This window comes from Colius striatus, chromosome 12 (assembly GCF_028858725.1).
Source record: "Colius striatus isolate bColStr4 chromosome 12, bColStr4.1.hap1, whole genome shotgun sequence".
NCBI lineage: Eukaryota > Metazoa > Chordata > Aves > Coliiformes > Coliidae > Colius > Colius striatus.
Window position 1 is genome coordinate 8261356 of NC_084770.1, and position 25431 is coordinate 8286786.

Sequence of the window (25431 nt, forward strand, 5' to 3'; positions counted from 1 at the left end):
GCTCACTTTTAAGAGGCAGTGGATGTGCCGTGATTGCAAATGGCCTTTGGAGGAGGGGAGAAAAATATCTCTTGAGATATAATTCAACCTGTCAATATGATTCACTCCTTTGGGAGTGGACAGAACAACCCAGTAACAGACGTCAGATGGAACCTGTTCAATATATCTCATATCAGACCCATCTAATGAATTCTGATGTTCCCACAGGCACGCAGTGTCCACGCACGTTGATATACGTTCCATACATATAGACATAAAGGGTATTTTTGGGGGGGCTGCTGCTTTAATGGAGCTCAGACATGAGGGCTCCCCGATTAGCGAGGAAGATTTGTCTGACGTACAAGTTATTGTATGTCACTAGTTTGGACAGAATCAGGTTAATGGCTTTTTGTAATTTATCATCTCACTTCCTTCTGCCTATATTAATTAATGTGAGATGTAATGAGTGCTGCAGTGGTTGGAAACAGAGGGGGAGAGCTCTTTTCATTTAACTGATTGGGAGACGTTGAGTATGTCTCGCTCACCGTGACTTACGGCTTTGTCAACGGGAAAGGCATCACACCCTATTTTGGGATGATGTCTGAGTGGGGGAGTGAAGATTTGGCAGCAGATATGGAATACATCAAGGATGGGCAACTGTCTTCCTTTTTTTCTTGGGGAAAAAAAAGAAGTGGAAGGTCATACGCTGGTTCTGGCTGCACAGACATACTTTATTAGTTCAGAGCAAAGTATCAAGGGACTCTGCACACATTCTGTGTCTTCTTAGGTCCCAACTACATCTTGGTTTGGCTTCTCTTTGTTGCCTAGCTGTCACTATTGACCAGGGACCTGCTACTAGTTTTCTATTACAGCCTTACCAAGAAAAATGTAATAGTAACAGTGCTAAACGTTTTTCTGTACTTCTGCTTCTTCTGCAGGACTGAATCATCTGTACTACACTTTGGCCAAGCTCTGACTTGTACATACGCTCCTAGTGACTCACTTTGTGTGCTTTTTTGACACCACATTATGTCAGATTATTTCATCTGATGGTACCTGCACTTCATCTTAACTAAAAGATGATATTATTTCCATGTTTGGTCTTTTGGCTTCTGGTCCCCAGCTCTCCCTACAACTTTCTGTGTACCTTGGATAGCTATAGAATGACTAGCATTATAGTATCCCTTTGAATATTTACTTTTAATTAAAAAATGGAGGAGGAGAGGCTCAGATTTTTGCAAGGAGTGCCTACAAAAATTAATGTGCTGCTCTCATTAAAGAATACTTCTCTACCAAAGAAATACTCCCAAATTTTCCCTGCAGATGTAATATGAACAAATAAACCAAACTCATCTTCTCCCTCAGTCTTGTGAACCAGTGACCAGCCAGCTGAAGCATTACCCTTCTTCACAAAGTTCTCTTTGGACTGGAGGACACCTTTGTGCTACTGGCAACACTTTTCCAGCTGCCTCTGTTTCCCTAAGCTGCCTATTTCAAACCAGTCAGAGGTTAACAGCCCCCATGAAGCAAACGCTATACTTGATGAGCACTACCTCACAGAGGAGTCTAGGGTGGGCAGTAGCAGCTTTGCCTCAAAACTATATTCTTGAGAGAAAGTCTAATTTTACTTGATATGAAGGCTTTCAAATCCATACCAGTCTGTCTTGAGAAGTGCTGTGAAATTTGGCTTTGCCTTGACATAGATGGTGAGTTTCCCCATCTCATCTAACTTTATACAGACTCCACAAATCTCTTACCTTTTTTCCCCACCCTTGGCTATAAGGCAGCATGGGCTATTGGCAGGCTTTGTCAGGAAGATGATTAATTCCCTAGGATTTCCTCTTTCACTGTGGAGAAACATCGGTTCTGGGTCACTGCAACTGTTCAGCCCCCTTGTACAGAGTCTGCAAATCCTGTGGAGTGAGGGTCTTGGTGAGGGCGAGGGTCTGCCATTCTGCATTTACATGCTAGAGGTGAGATTCCTGGATGCTGTGAGGATGCTCTCAGCAGCTGGGTGGATAGTTGCCTGCCAGACACTGCCAGACACTAGTTGACATTTTGCATTTATTACAGCTACAAGACAGTTGATTTGCAATGTTGGGCGTCTGTAAGACTCCTGCCTGGAGGATTCCTTTGGTTTTAGCCCATTGTCTGGCTGTTGGAAATGCTATTACATGTTATTGTTCTTGCATATTTTATTCTCAATGGGAAAACAACATAGTCTCTGTATTCTCCTTATTGCTTCACTTAGTGATAAAATCTTCTACGTCATCCACTGAGCACTTGTGTCTGCAGCTCAAAGGTAGTGAGAACATGAGGATGCAAGCTCGATTTCTACCTCCCATGATCCTAGTCTGTCTAAGCCTCTTTGCAGAATGGTAGCATGGTAGGGGTTGGAAGGCATCTCTAAAGATCATCTAATTTAACCCCCTTTTGTATAGAAATTTCTCTTTTCAGAAATGTGTGCAGACTTCAGGCAACCAAACACCATCAAACTGAAAAATTGATAAGGGTGGACAAAGCTAACCAGTGCAGAGGGCAGAAATGGAGAAGACTTGGCTTAAGCAGATGCTTAACTCAGCTGCAACAGCTTTGAGTGTGAGAGATGAATACCTGTGTCAACATCCTAAGGGTGTTATCAACCCTGAGCAGCCTTAGCTGGGGCCTCCACCCTTCTCTCTGCTTATAGCCTGAGAAGCTCCATTTAAGTTCAGCCCTGTGCTCCTCCCCTTTTTGCCTGAGCTGTGTTGGAGGAATGCTGGTCTGCAGCTCACCTGTGTCTTTGTTGGCCTATAATCCCTACTGATCCAGACCCAGACCTGCAGGTTTAGTTCTCTACTTGACCTCAGGCACGTTCCATCAGTGTGCACCTGTCTGGTATTCACAGTGTACTGTTTGATCCTGGTTCCTATAATCAGGTCTGATTCTCACTAGTGGATTGACTTACAGCTTTACTCTGGATTTACCCTGAATCTGCCTCATCATCATCTGCTTCCCTGATCATTTGGACTCTTGATTGAATCCAGCTGCTGCCTCTGGTCCTGCCCTGCTTGCACACCTTGGGGTGAGTCCCTGTCCTGCTGAGAGTGTCACTGCACTTGGCTTCCCATTCCTGAGGAAGTTGCTGGCCCTTGCTGTTCTTGAACATCATCTTCCTCAAAATTTTTATCTTCATTTGATATGTAGGCTCCTCTAATTGGTAGACTGGTAGGTCTTGGAGCACTGAAGGCTTTCAGGCATGTTATATAAAATCCCAGTTTTTCTGAAGTCACTTTGGGCTTTGTTGTTAGCTCTAATGAAGCGAGACCTCCATCTAGAAGAGGTATGGTCCCCAAATAATCTAACAAGTTTAACACCAAACTCTTACTGTTTCAGAGTATGTCTTGGACAAGGGGAATTCAGTATGGGTTTTGAGTGACTTGTAAGATGCAGGAGGCAGTGTTGAGCTGCTGGAAGTGGGAGAACATGTAAGGGCTGCTTTCCAGAGCCAGTTTGGAGTGGCAGGTTTCCAGACCACTTTGTATGCTGTACATTTGGGGTTTAGGGGGAGAGAGAGCATATTCTTTTCTTTTCCAGAGTTCCAGAGCTTCCTGAGAATATATGAAAACCTCACATGCATCATGTATTTCATGTGAACCTTTACAGGCTTTGCTATTGTCTTATGGTCTCCACTTCCATTTTGTTTGGTCCCAAAGCAACCAACCTGCTGTGAGAAGACTTGTCAGAGAAGAACCTTTACTTAAGGCTGAGTGAAAGGACAGATGAACTGGCCTGCAGACTCTGCACCAAGGATGGGTCTTGGCTGCAACCAGGCAGTCTCAGCTAGTAGAGACAGGATTTTTATACTTTGTGATACATATGGGGAGAGTCATGTTATCACACTTTTCTTACCTAGAGTGTTTCTAAGAATAAGATGAGTCTGGGGAATGACCAAAAGAAAAAGGGAAATGAGGAGGGGTTATCTCTTGTAGAGGGAGAAGTCATTGAGATTTTAGCAGACAAGAAAGAGAGGCTCATAGCAAGGGTGAAGTGAGTTTCAAACACAACATCAGAAAGGCAGAAGTCTTCTTGCTCTTCATCCTGGGTAGTGACTGACAGTATACATCCCATCCCATCGCATGCCTCTATCACCTCTGTCTATTCACATGCCCAACAAATTGTTTCCACCTTCTGTAGCCAAATCCTTTCTCTCTTCCATAGCATCCACCTTTCTTGTTTGTATCACCATTATAGACCCGTCAGTGTATCTTCCTATTACATCTACCTGCTCCTCTGTCTCTCCAACTGTGCTTCACTTAGTAAGAATCAGAATAGAAGGTGCTGAAAACCACTGTCCTCTTCAGTCTTCATTGCTTACACACTTAATATCTCATTTCTCCTCTGCCTTTGTCACTCCTGCACCAGGGCAAACTTGAGGGAACAAAACCCTCTCCATTCCCATTATTAAAAGCATCATTGGAAGATGCTCAGATACTCTGCTCATGTCTGGTGCAAAGTCTCTGACAGAGCAACTTGACTGTAGAAAGAAATTCAAATCTTGTGCATGTAAGCCAGGAGAGCAGACCCCCTCACAGATCCCAGAGAACAGGGAGTGCATAATAGGGAGTGAAATGTAGTTATAAAATAAGAGTCTCTGTTCCTTAAGGGGCTGTTAAAACCAGTCAATATTTATGAAGCTTTCAGTCTGACTCATGCAATTTGTTGCCCCTTCTACGTGCATGTCTTTGGGACTCAGCTGTTGCTTGGCCTATTACTGACATAAAATTGGAGCTGTGGTTTAACTATATTATTGCTTAGAGAAATAAAAGTGAAAGGTCCAAGGCAGGATGTAAAGCAGCTCAAGTTGCCACTTTACCGCAAGCAACCAAGGGAACACACAGAGAGAAGGTTCACCAGCTCTCATCAAATGGGCATTGTACTAAAGAGCAGCAGTTCCTCGTGGTAAAGGCAGCAGAGGGAAAGAAGCTCAGCTGAGCTGCCTGCCTGGCATTTGCATCCACTCCAGGGGATGTCAGGAAACAGTTCAGCTTCTCAGAGAACAAGCCAGCTCCAAAATACCCTCCTGGAGTGAGAAACTGAAAAAATAATGCAGGAATGTAAAACCATTTGATAGGAGAGAAGGCAGCCAATGTAACTGGGATCAGAGGTGTTAATAGTACCATTCTCACCTCTGCTTCTTAATCCTGAGCTGCAGCACTTCCTCCAGACTCAATCTTCCATCCCTACTAACTAGGGTTGTGTGGCTGAGATTTCTGATGACGAGACAAAGGCAAAATAGAAACTTTTTCCGCTTAGAAATGTTCTGTGACTTGTTGGTCTCAAAGAAATTTTCAGTGATGGTCCTGAATGGTAAATATTGATGAGGCTCTGTAGGGAATGATCTGATCCCTGTGCCAAGACAGTGTCCTGTTCTGTAATGACCTAGTTATACCATCAGATATACCCTGAGCTTGATCCCTCTCTGTTCTGGCTCACCTTTTGCAAGCCCCGAGTCCATCCTGATGATAAGTGTGAACAGTGTCCTTGAACTTGGCAGGGACACCAAGTTCTGAGTAAGTGGTGCTGTGAAGTGTTGTTGCAAGAGTAATGTCACCTACAGAAGCTAGTCCTCCAGTATAGGCAGTAGAAGTAGAAAGGCTGAGAGTAAGTTGGTGCAGGAGCCTGCCTGGTTTTCTGGAGGACGTTTTCCCTCTATCATTTATAGGACATTAGAGAACAGTTAGTTGTGGAAGTGGAAGCTGAGGTGACAAAGCAGTATGTGGCCAGCAAGAGGCAATTTCTAGATCTGGGACTTGCCCTCCATGAATGCAGCTACAAGCCCATCACCCTGCCAACAGTGGAAGACCTCAGATCATTTATTCTTTCTAGAAGATGGGTATCGATGGTCTCAGGTCACTTATCATGTGAGCATGCAAATCCAGGAGGACCATAGAGGTGGTCTGGCATGGGGTTTCTGATGGTGCTTGCCACTACCTGGATGGAAGGGGAAGTAAGGCATGCTATGTGTTATCTCCACTGTGTAGCAGCAGGCTGTACTTAGGGTAACACAACCATATAGTCAAGGCCGGGTAATTTCTTGATGAAAATACTGGTTGGGAGACATTTGAGGTTGTGGAGATCAACACTGTTTGCTAACTGTGTCAACTTTCACACTGTCCTTCCCCTTTCTTGTTCTTCTTCTCTCAGTTCTCATCATCTGGCCTTTTGGTTTATTGAGAAATGTTACCCATTTTTTTGAGGAAACTCTCACCCACAGGTCACCCAAGGGAGGGCTTAGAGTGTACACAGAGGGTACACAGATCTATGTTTTTTTTGAGAAAACTTGTGCAGACAACCATAATCCTTGCATTTTAGAGAGACTGTCATCTTACCTCACTTTTCATTTGCACCCAGAGCTGCTGAGACTCCACAATAGCTTCTGCACGTACGAAAACAGTGTTTTGTTAAGTGACTACCAATGTTATGTGTATGTAAACTTGAAATGAGGGATCCAACTGAGACTAAAGGACATATCCATCCATCACTTTTTGTCCTGCTTGCCACCCTGCAGCTTGGGAAACAAGGGTGGCAGAAGTGATAGTACAGAATTAATTTTTCTATTCTCCAGAAAAAAGATGGGCAGGTGGAAAACAAAAGAGATTTTTAGGTAGATCTAGAAAAATTTTAAAGTGCAATATAGCAAACTTGCTGCTAGGCAAGAACTGCACTCACTTCAGCTCTCACCAAACTCCCTCTAACATTAGAGTGTTGAAGTTTCAACCAGGCAGTAGTGCCAGTGAATAGCTAAGAACTGGCCCTGGTGCTTCACTACCTGCCACTTTTGTGGGGCTTCTTATGCCTCCATTGTGTGGGATTGCAGGAGGCTCCCTGCAGAGCACTAAGTGAATAACACACTTCTCTGGTAGGTTCTGCTCTTTTGCCTTATAAAACTATGGAAAGATGTACAGTGGTCAAGGGAAGAAAGTTGCAAATGTACCACTTTTAGTATTACTTCTCACTTCCATTGGTAAAGGAGATTTTTTGGAAGGCATCTGGTCTCTTTTGCTGATGTGAAGCTTCACACTGTTTTGCTTGGAAAAAAAAATAATCACCAAAAATACAACCCTTGCAAAAGTATATGTAAAACTGTGGGCAGAGATGCAGAACTAATTTGCACCTTGCAGTTTCCAGGGCAGCCTATACAAACATCTGATCTGTGCTAGTAACTGAGCTGTGAGCAGCATCATACTTGACTTCAACTTGCATGGGTTTGCTGTCCAACTTGAAAGCCAACAAAAGCCCTTGTTCTGTAAATGCACAGCTCATTATTTTCTTAGTGCCCCTCATTATGTTACATGTAAGCACAAGTTTAGTTTCCTCTTTGTTCATTCTTTGCAATCAGCCCATTCATTTCCCCTGGTGTGCTTTATAATACCTTAATCCTTGCTGGCTCCTGCTCTCCTTGTTCTTCAGGGAGCTTGAATTCCCATTCAGCTACCTCTGGAAATTGCACACCTGCCTCTTGGTGCTCCTTGCCAATGCTGTAAAGTTTGCTTCCTCTCATCAGCTTTTTCTGGCACAAGACTTTAAACTTCTCTTGAAGTGCCTTAGCTTAGAAATGCAGGGAAGTTAATGACTGAAGTGCATCAAAGACAAGAAAAATACGAGCGTGTCCCTAGCTCAGGTAAGAAGAAAGGTCAGTCCCCTGATGTACAGGTTTTGGACCTGGGTTTATGTGGTACTTGATATCACGAGACATCTAGAACCACTTTTTCCCATCCCTTTGCACTGACCATTAACTGATGCATGTTCCTGCCTGTAGGATCATTGTCTTCTTTGTCTATTCCCGCAGCAGCCTCATCAGGTAGAAGTTAGCCTTGCCATCATTAAGGAAACTTTAACAAAGACTGTTCTGTTGAAAGTGAACATCTTGATGAGGCCTAATTTATTTCACAGTTGTTGTTATCCTGTTGACCTAAAATGACAGCGGGAGATTTGGAGAGGTGCCCAGTTTATTTAAGAAGCAAGCAGAAAAATGCCTCTTGCTGTCTGCAGAAAGAGCTCAGCATCAAAGGCACTCCTATCTCCTGGCCCCAGTGTTCTGCCTGGCAGCTCCTGCCCCTAAAAGCTCACTGTAGTTTTATCTGAGGGCCAGTCCAGATCCTGTTGCTTTTATCTGTTTTTGACATTTCCAATCTCTGCTTTGCACATCCTCTCAGGAGTGTTTTCAGTGCTGTGAGAGCTGGGAAAGAGTTGTGTGATGCACTAGCATGACAATCTGGGTGGACTGCAGGAGTGACATGTGTTTAGGGACAGGATCAGATGCCTGAGTGCAGATAGGGAAAGAGCTCAGTCCCGAAGCTACCTTGGGTTTAAGACTTGTGTGGTGGCACAGTCCCAGCTGCAGTACCATCTCTGAGCCCCTGCCCACAGCTGTCTGCTGGAGTACACTCCTCACTGATCATGATGTGCCTGGTACATGGTGTCTGCCAAGCACAGAGCCAAACAAGGCACACAGTGCAAGGACAAGGGTCTGGTGTTACAGGTTGTAGCAAGAGATCGACTTGGATACAAGGAGAGAAATCACAATAAGCAAAGTAAGGAACTGGAGCTCAGAGATGTGGTGTGATCTCTAGCCTTTGAGATTTTCAGAACTCATCAGTGCAAGGTACTGAGCAACCTCATCAAATTTTGAAGCCAGTCCTGCTTTGAGTAGAAGGTTGGACTAGAGCCCTGAAAATTCCCTCCTGAGTGAAGTTGCTCCATTAGAGAAAAGTTAAAGGTGTGTTGTGCACTCCAGTTCAAATTCTGTATCAGCTTCCCAGTTGCTTTTGTCCTGGGCCAAGAGAAGCTCCTGTGAGGTTTAGTGCATGCTTTTATAAAAGATTGAAATGCCATCTTCTTATTATCTTAAATAAAAGAAAGTGGTTAGTCTTCCCAGCTTTATTTGGATTCATCTGCCCACTGCAACATATACCATTTGTCAAACTAGATGCTGTACAATTTGTACAAGAATTTGTCAATCTAGCAGAACAGGTAAATCCCTTCCATATTTTTTTTACTAGAAGCAGTTGCTTTTACACCCAAGTGAGAGTGGGAAGGATGATTTGAGATCCACCACAATGAGGAGTCCTTTGGGAGCACAAGATGTGATGTGGCTGCAGTGCTAGTAAGACATCAGTAACTTGTTCTCTGGATTCTGTTTAATTTCCTCTCATCCTCAAGCCCCCTGTGGTAATTTGGGGGGTTTGTAGCTGTCTTTGAAAACTTCTATAATCTTCAAGTGATTCATGCCATATTTTAGTCTCAGAGATCTCATCTGAACATATCTCAAAAATAGAGATTCTTTAAGATGAGAGGGAAGCCCGATATCAAGACTGCAAAGAAAATACTTTGGTGTGTAGGACCCTGCCTTAGGGAACAGTGCTGACAAATGTTGTTCACTGTTTTTGCTTGTGCTAATCCTCTCAGGAGCCTGTTTCAGTCTTTCTGTGCCCTAACAGCTGGAGATGTTCCCCTTCATTTCTAGCAACAAGGAAGTAAATAATGTCACTTACATTGTGTCCCTGTAGTTTCTCTGGGTCCCAGCAGAACACACCAACCAGCTCCTATCACTAAGCTTCAGAAGATCTTGCAAGAATAACAGCAAAAAACGTGCATGATTAGGGGAGTCACAGGAAGGCATGAGGAGACATACAATTTGTCTACAAGAAATCTGACCCCAGGAACCTCAGGAAATATTCTGCTGTGACCCTGAGGTACCAGATATTGTTTTAGTGAAGATACACATAGCCAGGAACACGGCTTTCTCAACAGCAGCCAAAGTCACATCAGTCCAACACAGTATTTCTTAAGTGCAGTGGAGATTATGACTAATTTATGCTGCTGGTTTTGTCCCCAGCCAGACAGTTTAATATGATGCAAATTCATTACTGAAGGCTAGACCAAAGAGCTGTGTGCACGAAGTAAAATACAGGATCGCTGGGATGGACAGCTTAAAAGTTGTGCTCATAAATGTAGGGTCATAAAGGTGGTTCTGTTGCATTAAATCTGCTGTGTAAATGTCAAGGCTTCAGGCTTTCAGCTTCTGCTACTTTGTATTGAATACCTTATACTGAGAGAAGGGCCAGAGAAAACCATATTCCAGTTTGGGAGAGCTGTGACTTATATCAGGTCAAGTACATTCTGTGCCACTTCTGTATATTTCTGGTTACTTGGCCTCTTCTTTTGTCCTCACTTTTGTCCAATAAGAAGTGCTTACCCATTGATCAAAAAAATTGGTTAGTAAAAGGTGAGGGATGTCCAGAGAAAAAGACTGTGTTCAGAAAAACTCAAATTTAGGAGAAAATAGAAATGCATTTTAGACCCTGCCTTAGCATGGAGATGGCTGGAACCATGGGAAATATTTGCAAGCAGTCCAGTTGAATGGCTTGTGTGAGTGGAAGGGTGATTAGAGGGAGAAGCTGAGCAGAGTTAGGACTGTGACAGGAGATAATCTGTGTGAGCTGTCCCTTGGAGAGACAAGATCCTGTGACTAATTCCCATCTGTATGATCATATGGAGTACCTGTGAAGGGGGTTGCCCTCTTTTTGGTTGGGATAGAGTGAACTTTCCTCCTAGTAGCTGGTACAGGGATATGTTTTGGATTTAAGTGTGAAACTAATGTTGACAACACACTGCTGTTTTTCTTGCTGCTAGTTAGCACTTATCTTGAGTTAAGGACTTTTCAGTTTCCCATGCTCTGCCCATTAGCAGGCGCACAAGAAGCGGGGAGGGACCATGGCCAGAACTAGGCAGTTGACCCTAACTAGCTAAAGGGCTATTCCACACTGGAAGATGTCATGGCCAGTGTTTAAACTGGAGGAGTTGCTGGGGAGGGGCCAATTGATGCTCAGGCATTGTTTGGCAGGTGGTGAAAAATTGTATTGGGCATCACTTGGGGTTTTTTTGTGGTTTTTTTTTTCTTCATGGCTGTGATTTCTCTCTTTTTGTTACCTTCCTTTTCATTCCAAATATGATTATACTTTTCATTCTTTATATTAATATGTTTTATTGGATTTTAGTGATTTAATTGTTCTTATCCTGACCATGAGTATCACTTTTTTTTTGCAATTCTCTTCTCCATCCCACTGAGAGAGGCAAGAAAGAGCGAGTCTGTATAGTGCTTAGTTGTTGGCTGAGCTCAAATGAGAACAAGAGGCTCATCCTCTGTACCACTCACCTCTCAGTAAATGAGTACAATAGCCTTCCAGCAGAAGGCTCATCAGCTCTCAGCACATGTCAGCACTTGGGAGAGCTATGCTAGGTGTGAGAAAGAATCACAAATATGGACAATTCAGTGGCTTAATAAAATGGAGATTATTCCCTTTGCTATTTTTCCTGAGATTTGACATCTCACTATATCTCCCTCTCGGTACCCACCCCAGTTGTCCAGGGCATAGAACACCCCAGAGACCCTCTCCTGCTCCAGGGGAAGCAGGAGATGGGTCTGGCTCACCTCTAGCCCCTGCGTCCCCCTACTCACCAGTGGCACAGAGGGCATAGGACATTAGAATAGAAGCTGGAGGTCACATGTTTCAAATATAGTAGTACTGATTCATCTGCTGCTTGCATGCTCCTGAGATAATTATGATCAACACTGAATAGTCAACCTGAGTGTTTGGTTGTGCTAAGCACAGCCCAGAGAAGCTCAGACATCCCTAAACCCCAAATCCTCTTGCTCTTATCTCCTCTCTTTTGCCCAGAGGGCATCACCTCATGCTGCTTCTTTGCTGTTGGAAAACAAAGGTGGACAGAGCACTGGAAAGGGCTGCCCAGATGGGTTGTTGAGTCTCCTCTGGAGTCATTAAAAATCCACCTGGATGAGTTCCTATGTGACTTAGTCTAGGTGGTCCTGCTCTGGCAGGGGGGTGGACTACATGATCTTTTGGGGTCCTTAAGATTCTGTGTGATTCTATGACTGCAGCTGTAAGTCCTCCTGGTCTCTGCTGAAGGCTGGTTCCAACCCATATGTGGCAGAGCACTACTGGGTTTCAAAAGCCTTTCAAGGTGCTCCTTGTCCAGAAATCTCTCACCCACACTTGCCCTCCTCGAACTCTGCCCATCCCGACAGATAAACTCATCACACTCTCTCACGTCCCTCCCCACCCCCGCCGAAGGACAAGGTGCACGGTGCAGTGTCTGTGACAGCGCTGAGAAGCTGGCTCGTTGCGGGCTGGACCTGGGCACGTTTTCATTTCCCAGGCCGGTGGGACACATGGAGGCGACGGGATGCGAAGGCTCGGGAAGGTGGAGCGGGACCAGAAGCAGAGGAGAAAGCGCCGAGGGACAGAGACACGGAGAAAAGCCGCTCCAGTCCCCGCTCCAAAGAAAAGTAAAATGACCTGTAACTAAAGGCGCTGTGAGGCTCTGGTCCCGCCGCGCTCCTGCTGAGCAGGGGAGGGGGCAGAAGCGCGGTCCCGCCGAGGGCAGAGGGGCGGCGAGCGCGGCCCCGCCCCGCCCGGCGCTTTCTGTCCCCTCTCCCGCGCCGTACGCCCGCGCGCGCCGGCTCCAGCCGCTGGGAACTTTGTGGCGCGGGGCGCGGACGGCGCCGCGGCTCTGCCCTCAGCCCTGCCCTCAGCCCGGGCAGCGCACACCCGCACGGCCACGGCCCCGCGGGCCACGCTCGCCATGGCCGGCATCGGCATCGACCACTCCAAGCTGCCCGGCGTCAAAGAAGGTGGGGGTCACGCCGGGCGAGGGGGAAGAAGACCGCTCTGTGTGTGTGTGTGTGTGTGTGTGTGGTGGGGGGCGCGGAGCCCGGCCCTGCACCGGGACCATTTGGGGCAAAGGAAGCGGAGAAACTACTTATTCATTTTTTTTTCCTAAACGTCATTTTCCGTTTTCCGTCCGCGGGGGCGGTTGGTGGTCCCCCTGCAGCCTGGGGAGGGGGTGTGGTGGTGGTGTCCGTGCTCCGTCCGCGACACGGACGCGCGGGATGCGCGGGGCCCTTTAGGGGCTTGCGGGAAGAGTCCCGCGGTCCTGTGCGTTGTCTTCGGCGGTTGCGCGACTCGGAGGGAGGGCGGAGGGCCGGCGGGGCAGAAGCAGCGTTAGCTTGTCGGAGAGCCGCGGCTGCTCTCCCAGCCCGGCTCCGGGCCGCCGTTCCCGAGGCTTGGGGCGAAAGAGGAAGGGCCGCTGCGCCCCGGGAGAAGACGAGGAGCGGCGCTGGGGGAGGGTCCAGCCCTTTGTCTGTGCCGGAGCCGAGGCCGCCGGCGCTTCTGCTTCGCTTTCCCCCATCCCCCGCGCTCCTCCGGCCAGCAGGGCTGCGGGGGCCGGAGTGCGATACCACGGGAGATAGATCGGCTGTGAAATAACTGGGAGACCTTTCAGGGTACTGACATCCAAATATGTTCGTGGCAGTTATGGCTTGACTGGGGTTGAAGGCTCTGCTCAGGACACTGAAAAATGGAAGCAGCAGAACGGTGTCTATCCACAGACTGGATGATACGAGGGGGGCTGGCTATGTTGAGGTCCTGGTTAAAAACCCTTGAGGCTATGGGCTTTTTGTGGAGATTTTGCATTAAGCTTTTGAGCACCAAGCAGTCATCTCCACCCTGCAAAATCCCTGTGCACCCCAAGAGTGCAGGGGAAGCGTGGGCTGTAAGCACCCCCGCTGCATGGGGCCACTGGTTCACCCTATGCCCAGTACACACAAGCACCTTCAGTTGGGCCAGACTGGCCTCAGCTTCCCTGTTAGCAGTATCTGCTTCACAGATGTGCTTTTAAGCTTAATTAAAGAAGCCCTGGAGCTGCTTTGTGTTTCAAAAGCTTTGTTCAAGGTAGAGTCTGTTCTTTGAGAGAGTGCTATGGATCTGTAAAAGCTGTCAAAATTGGATTATTTTAGATTTACACTGTAGTAATGGAGAGCACTGTGTGTCTGTCTCGATACAATCAAAAGTCCTTAAACTTGTTTCTTTGCCATGGGCCATTTCTTTTCTAAAATTCCAATTCTTACAAATAGCAATTGTGAATTTGATGATTCAGCTAGTCAAAAGTGGAAGGCTTATGTCTGTACAGGGAGTGAGAGGTACTATTTGGCCTTTTGTTATCTTTCAGCGCTTCACTTCTTATTGCTACTGGAAGAAAAGTAATATCCACGTGCTGAAATTTTGGGAGCTAATGTTGATCCTGTTTAAGTTACTTGTAAATTGCTATTGGTCATTTTATCATGACCAAGATCTCATCCTTGGAGTCCATCCACACATGGTTACTCAAGGAAATTAATCCAATTAACCTTTCCAGTGAGTTGATTAAAGTGAATTAAATCCCTGTATAGACACTCATTCAGAATTTCTGTAGCCTTGATTTAGTCTAGTTTGGATCATTTTTGAAGTGAAGTAACTGGATTGAGTTAAGGTTGCTTACGTGCTGAATGAAAGCATGTCGACAGGGTTGCAATGTAGCTCAACCAGTCCTTGGTGAGTTTGCACCTATGGTTACTGTGGATTAAGTTTCCAGAGTCTTGGTGTGATGATCTGTTGTTACCTGATAGCAATTGGATTAATGTGCAAAGTAGATGAGGCCCGAGCAGTGTTCTGCAAAGCCTCAGGCATGTTTCAAGCTTTTAGTTTAGTGACATCATTTGTTTTTGTTGTGGAAAGTGGTGAAACTGAGCTATGCTTTGGATTACATGATTTCATGCTTGATGTTGATGCCAACCAAGGAAAGAAATGCATTGCCTTCCGTACCTAGGGAAATGTTTATTGTTCCTGATACAGAAATCACTGTTGATCTTTCTGGAAAAACATTCCCTTTCTCCATTTCGGGTAAAGGTCAGTTTAGTCATTCATTAACACTGAAAAACATTGTTTTGATTTGAATACTTTGTTCTTCACCAGCTTTCCTTTGGGAGGCCAGGTCCAGGTTCTCTCTGACTGCAGGTAACTGGGACTGCAGCAAGACAACGTCATCCTCGACTTCTGGTGTGGCCTCTCAAACACTTCCACAAGCGAAATCATTTTTGTGTGAAGAGGGCAGAGAAAATCTGATAACCATAGCTAGGTGTTGCAGGAAGCCTTGCTTCTTGTGTTTACTTTCTTTTTTTAATCTTTAAAAGCATTTAGGTTACCTGAAGGACTGATAATAGATGGCATTTTCCTGCTTCAGCCAGTCCAGTTTATTTTATGGGCAGGGGTTGACTGGTGTGCAATACACCCTCAAAACACTCTTTTTCTAGTATAAACCAGACTTGGTGCTGCAGTCTGGTGTTACAGAGCCATTTCTCCATGGGCAGTAAAGTGGATGTTCTGACCACTGTGGTCAGGAAAGCTCTTGTAAGTTATTTGCTAAAGGTTTTGGTGTTAGTTGCAACCCGTGGGCGGAGTTTGTCTGCCTGTATTTCTCTTAGCCTTTGGAGTATCTGTGACATTTTCTCCTTTCACAAAGTAACTTTCACTGTGTGTTCTTTTGACCCTCTCCAGCTCTCTGTGTGTAGGTCTCTGTGTGTAATGAAACCTTACTAGAGGTTTCATTTGTAAGCCTTCTGAGGATAAAAGTGTCCTGGAATTATTATTTTAATGAGCAAATAAAATAAACTGGTGTGGGCTCTGCTTGATCTGTCTCATCTCTGGTGATCTAGCAGCATTACTAGCAGCTGAAATTGGGAAGGTCTGCCCGTTTTAAGTGAGCTCTTTGGTGCAACTCCCCATGCCATCTCAGAGCACTGTGTATTGCTTCATTGACCTGAAAGGCATCTCTACCTGCATGCATACAGGCAGAGCTCACAGGAGTTATTCCTGCTGAGGTGCTTTGGAGCTGTGCAGACATTGCCTCCTCTCTGCAGGACATACCTGTTGTCCTGTCTGCTGTTGTTGCCTTTGCCAAAGGGCTCAGGCCTGTGGCAAGTTTTGTGAAGGGAATGCCTGTCTGCTAAGACTGAGGCTTTGACCCTCGTCTAATGCAGTCTCCAAGAGCCATCAGTTGTTAGCAGTGGTGGGTAAAACCCAGGTATCTTGCCAGGGGCTCCTGATCTTCCTGCCAGTTTGAATCCTCAGTGAGGAGAGAAAAGTGACAGGGCGAGAAAAAGGGAGGGAGAGACCCTGACTCTGCTCCAACACTGTATGGCTCTTTGGAACTGCAGAAAATTGCAGTGCCTCAAGTGCTTTTATTTAAATTCATTTTTGGTAGTATTATAAAGTATAAGGGCACTACCTCTATGCCAATTGTTGGAACCAACCCTGCCATGCAGCTGTCTCTCGAGCTCCAGCCTTGACAAAGGCTGATTGTGCCACCCGTGCTAGCAGAGACACAGCAATAATGCTCACACTGTGGCTCCTACTCTTCATTAAGCATCTGATTTGACTTTCTGAAGCTCCTGAGCTGTACATTCTAATGCTACTAGTTGTAGTCTGCTGCCAGAGGTCAATTTCTCAAACCTGGTAGTAAAAGATACACTCCTGGCTGTGGTCTTGGGAAATGGGAAGGACTTGAATCTTTATTTTCCATCTTGGCACTGCATTCTCTGTCTGGCTCTCTTTTGCTTTAACATAAATTGAATAAAAGTTTGTTGTATGCATCAGTCTCTCTCTTCCAGCCAACCACAGCCCCTTCCTTCTGACCTCTGTAGCTTAGTGTAACCTTTGCTGAGACTCCTACAGTAAAAACCTCCTGGCTGCTGTCTTTCCAAATGACAGGGGAATGGGGTCAGCTCTGAGGTGCAGTGTCGCATGGAACAGACTGACGTTATCGGCTTATATCAGGGCTTTTGGTGCCTGTATGTGCTCAGCAACACAACAGTGGACAAGAGAAACTTAATGTTTGTCAAAGGTGGAAGTGTGTTCAGAAAGTGTTGATGGCAGGCATGGTGTCTGGTAAGGAGGGATTCTGCTTTGGGATTTTTCAGGGGACTGGCATTGAGGGATGAGGTGTCAGCTGTGCTCCTGTGAAGGAAGGGTTGGCCTTTAACTGGATTAGTATAATCAGGACAACAATTTTGAGAGCAGCTGAGGGTCAGGCAGGTCACTGTGAAGCCACCTGCTCCATGCCCTCTGGCTCCAGCTGAGATTTTTCCTTGCAGTGTGATGTATAGTGTCATGGTTTTGTGCTTTGTGACTTTCTGGGAGAAGGGCTCTGAAAAATTCAGGCAAACTGAATGACTCTAGGGCAACGAGGAGGTGGAGAGTGATGGGACATAGACACAGGCTTTTCTTTCTAGGTCACTGGTTCATGTCCAGTTCTTCTGAGTCATAGGAAGTCTGTTTTTCCAGCATGCATGAATTCAGTAGCTGAGGCTGTGGTACTCATTTCACTTCTGGTTAAAGCTGGGTGAAACTTTTTTATTATGCATTCAGTTGTTCTGGGTCTGCAGCACTTGGCAGAGGAGATGGGCAGGATTAACATATTTCGTGCTTTTGGCTCTGAAACACAACTGAGCAAGCAGGTCTGCCTCCTCCCATCCCTCAGATCCTTAGCACTTGTCCTCTGCAAGCACCATGGAGGTTGTACTGAGGCAAAAAGAGTGCTCTAAAAGCAGTCTTTGGCAGAGAAGAGCTTCCAGACTCACGTTGATGTCTTCTGCAGGGATGTTTCCTTAGTTACTGACAAGTTTTTGGACTGGAATAAGAAAGAGCACATTCTGATTTGCCCAGATTCTGGGGGATGTAGGGAGTTGGGGGCCTTCTCCCATTTGTGATACCTGGACATTGACCATCTCTGAGTAACGATCCAACTGAGTGGTGTGTTGCAGACCACATTGTGTTTGCTTTGACCACATTGCTCTGTAGCCATGAGCAATGTCAGAGGGTGAGTGCATACCATGTGGAGTTGGAGATGGCTGATGCCAGGAGCAGGAGAGGTCAGTTGTGCTCTCTCTGGGCCCAAGGAAGACCTAGCTTGGAGGAGCAATGGAACATGTCTTGGGGTTGTGTGACACTTCTGTGTTTTGCTGGAGTAAGCTTTTGGTCTCAGTGGCATCCAGTTCACATGAATGTGATGATTTAAAGGATGAAGTGACATATTCCCTCCCTGCTTCCTCATCCTCTTCCCAGCTGGCTGACTTGCCACTTGCTTGGTGCTGCTCCTCCACATAGGGCTGACTTGGAGACTGAAGGACTGAGGAAGGAGTCTGGTCCATTTGTAAAACTGCCTTAAAACCCGAGAAGCTTAGGTCCAGTTTTTGGTGTGACACTCACTGCTGGCTTGTCCTTTTGTCTTTCTCCAAAACGATGACAAAGATATTTGCTATTCTGCTGCTGGCAGCTCGCACTGTGAGGGGTAGAAGGTGTTTGCTGGGCACTTCCACTGGGAAAGCAGGGCTGCTGTTTCCCTGGAGGCTGCTGTGTGTTGGAAATGCTCTGTGTTTACCTTGTAGTGCCAGCTTTTTCTCAGGACACATAGGATCTTGTGAAAGTTCCTTGACGCTTCATTTATACTTCCTTCTCAGATGGAAACTGAAGCCTTCCTGCTGTGTTTTCTTTCTCAGTATGTACCGCACAGCTCGTTGAGTGAGTGCTATATGGCCCTGGCACCGTGGAGGCTGGGAAAGAAGCAGGAGAGTGCAGCATCACACTGTATGTGTAAGAGATGCAAGGCGGGGCATTGAGCAAAGGAGAATGAAAGGCCTGAGTGCCTGTAAAAGCTACTCTATAACCCCAGGCATCCTATGAGTTAAGTTTGCTAGAGGTGTTGCTTTCCCTGGATTGCTTCTCTGCTCAGAAGCTTGGCACAGCCCTTCTGCCCCTGCCCAAGGATTTTGTGTCAGGCTCTGGAAGCTCGACTGGTGATTATTTTAATTGCACACCAACCCACGGTGCCACCACCACAATGCTCTGTTAGCCAAATAAAAATAGGAAGGGCTTTTTTGACTCGGACCTGTGTTGGCAGGGGTTTGATCTGCACTCTTGACAGCCCTGCCTGCGGTGAGTGCTGTTCAGGACAGAAAGTTGAAGTGGGTTTGCAAGTGAGTCACTCTTCTTCTCTTTTCAAAGGAGGTATAAAAAGCAGTGTGCAGTAAAACTAAAAGTTTCTGTGTGCACATGGGTATGGGTCATTCTTCTCCCTGCCTCCAGTGGCTGGAGGAATCAGCTTAAGAACAAATGTTAACGTGGACTTAATATGTGGTGGTCCTTCAGCAGTAGCAAAGAGGGAGGGGACATAAGTGAACAAATATTTGAAGGCATGCGTACTTTAAGGACCCTAACGTAATGACCTGAGAAATAGTGGGATAAAAGCAGGGAAGGAAGTTTATGCAAACAGGAATACTTCCTGGCAGTTAAAGTGGTTTGGGTTTTATTTCTGCAGAAATATCTCCAGAAGACAAGGTGCATGTAACTTTAGCCCTTTACAGACAGACAGAACAAGAGGTTGAAGTGTGCCCTGGTAGGTAATGTTCCTTGCAGAGGGACTGTCACCACTGACCCGGCACATGGACTGGGGAAGTGCTGACCTGTCTCTGGATGAAAAGATTCTCCCCCTCTGCATGACAGAGCAGTTTTGCTCTGCAAAAGCATCTGAGTTTATCATATGTCTGTTATGGATATGGCAAACCTTAGTTGTGGGATCCTGGTGGGAAGAAACTTTTAATCCCTCTGTTCTGAAATTAGTTTTATTGTTGAGATGCTGGCTGGACAGAGAGAATTTATGTCTTAAATTCACCGGTAACTCCTGCAGGTGTTGGCAGTGCTGCTGGGGCTGAGGTGAAGCAGTACAGGACAGCAGGGAAAGAGCTGGGAATTTTCCAAGCCACCAGGGTGTTGGCTGTTTCAGTGGCACGCAGAGAGCACTGCTGTTCACAGGCCTGTGCTCTCCTGCAGGCGATTCGGTTGGCGCCAGGTTTCGGAAGGAAGTTGGTGCTAGGAAGAGGCTGGGCTGTCCTGACCTTGTTTGTGGCGTTACAGGGACTTGACTAGGACTTTTTTGTTGTTGTTTTTTCTTTTTTTTTTTAAGCTGCTGTGAATATACAGTATCCCCTAAAAGTGATTTAGCTCTCAAAGCAAAAATGTTACTACTGACTGACTTGGCGTTCATTTTGTGCTCTCAGACAGAAGGAGGCATTTAGAAGGCTGCCAGACTGCTTCTTCCTCATGCTTTGCACTGCATGTGAGCTGTGAGCATGAATATCACAAAGGAGTTTGCTCAAGGTTGATGCTGGGAGCTCTGCCTCCCTGCCCATCTGGCCCCAGAGGCCAGGGACTTATTCTTGCCCTCTATGGCACTGTTTTAAATCTTTAGTTGCTCTAAGGGCAGTGTGCCAACAGTAGACTTTGACAGGAAGGGGTCGGTATTGTTAGTGCTACAACTTTACTGATTTGTGACTCTGTGGTAGGTGGATAGGGAGGATTTGACTGACCTGGGACCAGCTTTGGTATTTTGTGTTCTCCAGAGATGACAAAGCTGGAGAACTTAAACATAGTGAGGAGGGAGAGGAGAGAGTACCCTTGAGAAGCTGGCAAAGCAAAGGAAAGGGGTTTTGAAAGCGAGCAGAGCATCCTCGGTTGGTTAGGTAGAGGGAAGCCATTCTTAGGAGCAGATTTGCAGTGCTGGCAACTACTGAATGGGTGGCAGACAGGAGCCTCACAGCCACCTTTCTAGGAAAAGGGAAGCTGGTAGGAATCTGTGCAAGAATCAGAGCCGATTGCAGGATCAATTCAAACACCTCCAACTTCAAATGTAGCATCTGACCAGGTTTCCAGTAAGGCTAGGAGGCTGCCCTGAAGCCCGTCCTCCTGGGACTTTGGTTCTTTTGGTCTCTGATCTAGATGCATAAAACCTGGCTTGTTTGCATGTGCACTGATGCTGCAGTCTGTCCTTCCTGCCGCAGCTCTGGTTTAACTACAAGCTTTGGAGAGGTCTTGGGCTTGGCTCTAGTCGCCTGAAGGCTGAGAAGAAAGTGTTATCTCTGAAGAAATCTTTGTTCTGCTTGTTCTCTCCAGAGATGCTTGTTCCTCCAAATGACTGCGGGTCTCTGTGGTGTAAAACCACACTGTGGGGTTTCAAGAGGAACTAGAACCTTATTTTGGCACTTGGCACCTCCTGTGTGGGCGTCAGGCTTTCAGGAGTCAGCCTTGCATAAACAGTCACCAAACTGAGTCAGTGCTTGAACTCAGACCAGAGGGGCATTGAGAGCTCCCTTTGTGAGTTCTGTACCCCTTCTATTTTGCTACATTATCTTTTAGGATTAAGCTGGATGAGAAGCCTAGGAGAGCTGACACTTTGAGTTATCTGTGCTCCCAGCTGCCTGCCTGACTCTGGAGCTGCTGTGTGAGGTTGTTCACCACAGCCTGAAACTGAGGGCTTAGAAATACTAGTGAAGGATCTGAGATCCAGGCTGTAATGGTTCCTGAAAGGCACCCTGAACCTTAGAAAAACTACTGAACCAAACAAGGGATTTGGGTTTGCATTTAGCAGAGAACAGAAGTGTTGCCTATCTGTGAATTTCAGCATGTCCTTCCAAGAGTTTTGTGTAGTATGAAATTGCCTGAAATGCTGAAATAAAAGCTGAAGTAAACAGATCGAGGCAAAATATGGTGATTACTGTTGAGATGGGTCTGGGGGAAGGGAGCATGTGTAGTGCAAATCTCTTGAGATGCAAGCTCCATGCCTGAGCAGTTTTCTGAGTGGGTGGCTGTTTAGAGTTGTGCATGAAAGGAAACACTTTTTCTTTTCCCACTCCCTTACACCAGTTTAAGTGACTGATATTGGACTTAAAACTAAAATTGTCATGACATTCTGTCTGTAAAAGCAAAAGCCTCCAGAAAAGGACAGTGTCTTATTAGCTGTGGGACATTGCTGAAGGGACATTTTACAGCTACAGTAGTGCTCATGGTGACATCTGTATGAGCCAGGGATTTTGACCTCTCCCGGTGAAGGCCACTCCTGCCCTGCTCACCGCTGACTCGTGTAGTGGTTTGCCCTTTGGCAAAGGGAGAGTAAAACACAGCTGTTGGAGGCAGCCTTGTTTGGTTTGCTGTGATCCATGATCGGGAGGCAGTGTTGAAAGTTGACTGCTGGTAAAGCTTCTCCCTGTCTTTATTGTTGGTTATTCATTTTGTGCATGTGGTCCTAGCCGAGTCAACTAAGGCTGTGTCAGATGCTGGAGAGGACGACTACAGAAGCAGGTTTGTTCTCCTTGATGATTAATTAACTTCCTCCACACACAGACCCAGTTATGTCTCAAATATTGTCAGTGAAGTGTGTGTTTGGCTGCCTGGAGTCTACTGCTTGGCTGTAGTGTCAAACTCAGTGATGTGGTTTAACCCCAGCTGGCGGCTAAGCACCACACAGTTACTTGCTCACACCCCCTCACTCCTGATGGGATGGGGAAGAGAATTTGGAAAAAAAAAATCCCAAACTCATAGGCTGAGGTAAGAACAGTTTAATAATTGAAATAAAATATCATAATTGTAATGAAAAGGAAGGTAACAAAACCAGAAAGAGGTCACTACCTGCTGACCAGGCTCTGGTGTTCCCTGCCAACTGCCCCCAGTTTATATACTGGGCATGATGTCCTGTGGTGTGGAACAGCCCTTTGGCTAGTTGGGGTTAGCTGTCCTGGCTGTGCTCCCTCCCAGCTTCTTGTGAACCTCCACACTGGCTGAACACGGGAAACCGAAAAGTCCTTGGCTTAGGATATTAGCACCAAGCAAAACATCAGTGTGTTATCAACATTATTCTCACACTAAATTGAAGACACCAGCTACTAGGGAGAAAAGTAACTCTATCCCAGCTGAAACCAGGACACTAGCCAAGTCACCTCTGGTTGAGGTAGCTACCTTGAAGGCTTTTATACCTGTCCACTTGAACATACATTACTGATAGGTCAACGGTGCAATTCCAGAATAGGAAGCAGCAGCTGTAGCAGCAGTGTTGGCTATGGGACTGAGAGGATTTGGTATTACTTTATATCTGGGTACCCAGCTGGACCTGGATGAAAATGCTGAATGTGAGTGCCAGTCTTTCTTAAGGTTCAAAACATTTTCAAGTATGTCTGTGTGCCCAAGATTGAAATGCTTTAACTCAGTATTTTCTTCTGTAAGTCAATGTCTTTACCATTCTTGACCTATGAATTGTATTTTAAGGAAAGAAGAGTTGCTCTTATTTAGAAAGACTGCAGATGAAGGGATGTAGGGTGCAGTTATCCATTGATGAAAAAGATGTCAGGCTTCTGTAATAAAAGCAGAATGATACATTTTATCAGATTTTAAGGTTGGGGCATGCTCTAGGATGACCTTTTGGGCTCCCTTGTGTTGTTTTTTTTTTATCTTATATCTCCAGCTTCCTGTTTATACTGTGCAAGCACATCACCTACTGCTTTGGGATATTCAGCAGATGCTCTCTCAGCTTGATGCCCACTATTAGAGTTTGCAGGCAGGTCTATAGAAGGAGAATCTGTAGCCTTGGAGAAGGCATTTTGTGAATGCTGCTGATTTCTATTTCAAGGCAGTTTATTTTTTAAACTTAATGTTCTAAGGATTTGGTTCCAAAATATATATAGTTTTCCTTTTTAAAGCATAGTTGGGCACGTGAGAACTTATTGTTGGAGAACAATGCAGATAGAGCACAAATCTCTCATGCCCTTGACCTCAAGGCATTAGCTTAGAACAGAGAGGATAACCCGTTTCCCAAATCCCATGCTGTTCTCAGCTTCCAGGCCAAGACTGCCAATAAAAACCCTTATGGTTTGGTGGCAATATTTTTATTGTTTTGCTTTGCTTGTTTATGCTTTTGAAAATTAGGCTTTTGAGAATTAGTTCCCCATGGGGCTGCCTAGTCTTCTTGTGCTGCTTTGTAGCTCCAGGTTACGTGAGATTCTCTGGTGCTGTGGCTGAGAGGCGGAAATTGTTCCCTTTGCCAGGCTGCCCAGCCCTGCCCTCTGCCTAGGAGCCACCTTTTCCCTGCCTGAGTTTTCTGATGTGCTTGGCACTGGGAGTGCCTGGTGAAGAAGGTCCTAGGAATGCAGTCTGTGTAACTGCAGCTGCAGCAGCCCAGGCGTGTCCTGGCCAGTCTCTGTCAGCATCCGTGTGTGGTAGCAGGAGCTCAGGCATCTCTTGGTGTGATGGGAGAGACAGATGGAAATGAGAAACTCTGAGGTCAGGCTATGTGTCTCGTAGAGCAGCTTTGCTGGGGTGAGAAGGAAACGTTCCCATTGTGTGTTTCCTCTGGAAACAGCCCTCTAGGTAGCCTCTCGCGCTGAGTGGTTGCTTGGTCGTGTTGGCTTTGGTTCAAGGAAATGATCTGCAGATTTTGGAGGGCTTACCTGGCTTGGAGTTGCTTGGCTGGTCCCTGCTGGTAAGAGTCTCTATGAGGTCCTGGATTGCTTTCTAATCTGCAGAGATCTTCATAACTCTGCATCTTCCTGAAACTGCTGGCTTGTAACAGGCTGTGCTTGTTCCTTGCCACTTCATTCATCAGCTCTGTAGGCCCTTAAAAGTGATTTTTCTTTTAGCTGATGAAACTGTGTTTTTTCCCTGTACCACTTTTGTGTTTCCTTTCCCTCCTGACCTTCAGTATTCAAAACCTGCAGATGCTCTAAACTAAGCATGACTCACACCTCCTAGTTTATTTTGTGAATTGTCCAGTATATGATGCTTGATGGGAAAATGTTGAGAGTGGAAAGAGTGGAGGGGGTGGGGAGCAGGAGATGTTTTTGAAGACTCAAAAGGAAATGCTTGGAGCATGCGTATGTGGTCCCTGGGTCATTGAACTGGCCTGTGTCCCAGAGCACAGTGTATGGGTCATGTCAACCAAGGGGGCCTTTGAGCCCTTCAGCACATGTCAAAACACAGTCTAAGACTTCAGGCAGAGGCAGGGGCTGCTTTCTTGTAAGCCTGGCTTGAGAAGCCAGTGGGATTTGACCTCTTGTAGAGACAGCGCACAAGCATGCTGTCCATTCCTGGACATTACCTGTATCTTTGTCACACACTGAGTGTCACTAGCAACGCCTGAGGCTGTCTTTGCTTCTCTGTTGTGCTTATCTCACTCTATTTGAAGCAATTTGGTGTTAGGAATGATGAGCTAGAGAGCTGAGGTAATGCTGGAGAAAGCTAGTGAGGCAGGTGGCAGAATAGAAAAAGCGAAGTATTACTTTGTGAAATTTTGCTAAGTTGTACCTAGAGACACTATTATCTCAGCCATAAAGGCAGAGCTTGCAACCATACAACCTCGGATGTATTGATGCACGTTATTGGACTAAGCTTCTGCCAGTGAAGAAGACTTGTGCTTTGGGCTTGCAGAGAAGCTCTATAGGATCCCTCCAACAAGGGAGCTCCCTCTTTCATACTGCTGTATGGATTCTGCAGCCCACCACCACTGCAGAAAGTGATGCTTCCAGCCATGCTTCTGCCCTTATCTTTCCCTCTTGGCATCTCTGCTGGCTCTGGCAGTGGCTGGGATTCCTGGGCTGGCATTTTTTTCATTGACAGCTGTGCCAGAAGCATATATCCCAGGCCTGCTGCCTGCTGTGCTGAGGCAGATTGGCTTAATCAGGCTGTGGTAAACCTG

At 46.1% G+C, this 25431-nt stretch overlaps 1 protein-coding gene across 2 annotated transcripts in view; it reads left to right on the forward strand.

Annotated features, from left to right (window-relative positions):
- The first annotated feature begins 12493 nt into the window (after positions 1-12493).
- CCDC50 (coiled-coil domain containing 50) overlaps positions 12494-25431 on the forward strand; it is a 44005-nt gene continuing 31067 nt past the window's right edge. For both annotated transcript variants that reach the window (XM_062005760.1, XM_062005762.1), the window contains exon 1: positions 12494-12676. In XM_062005760.1, the coding sequence (XP_061861744.1) occupies positions 12628-12676 (49 nt within the window). In that variant the 5' untranslated portion in view covers positions 12494-12627. The remainder of the gene's footprint in view (positions 12677-25431) is intronic.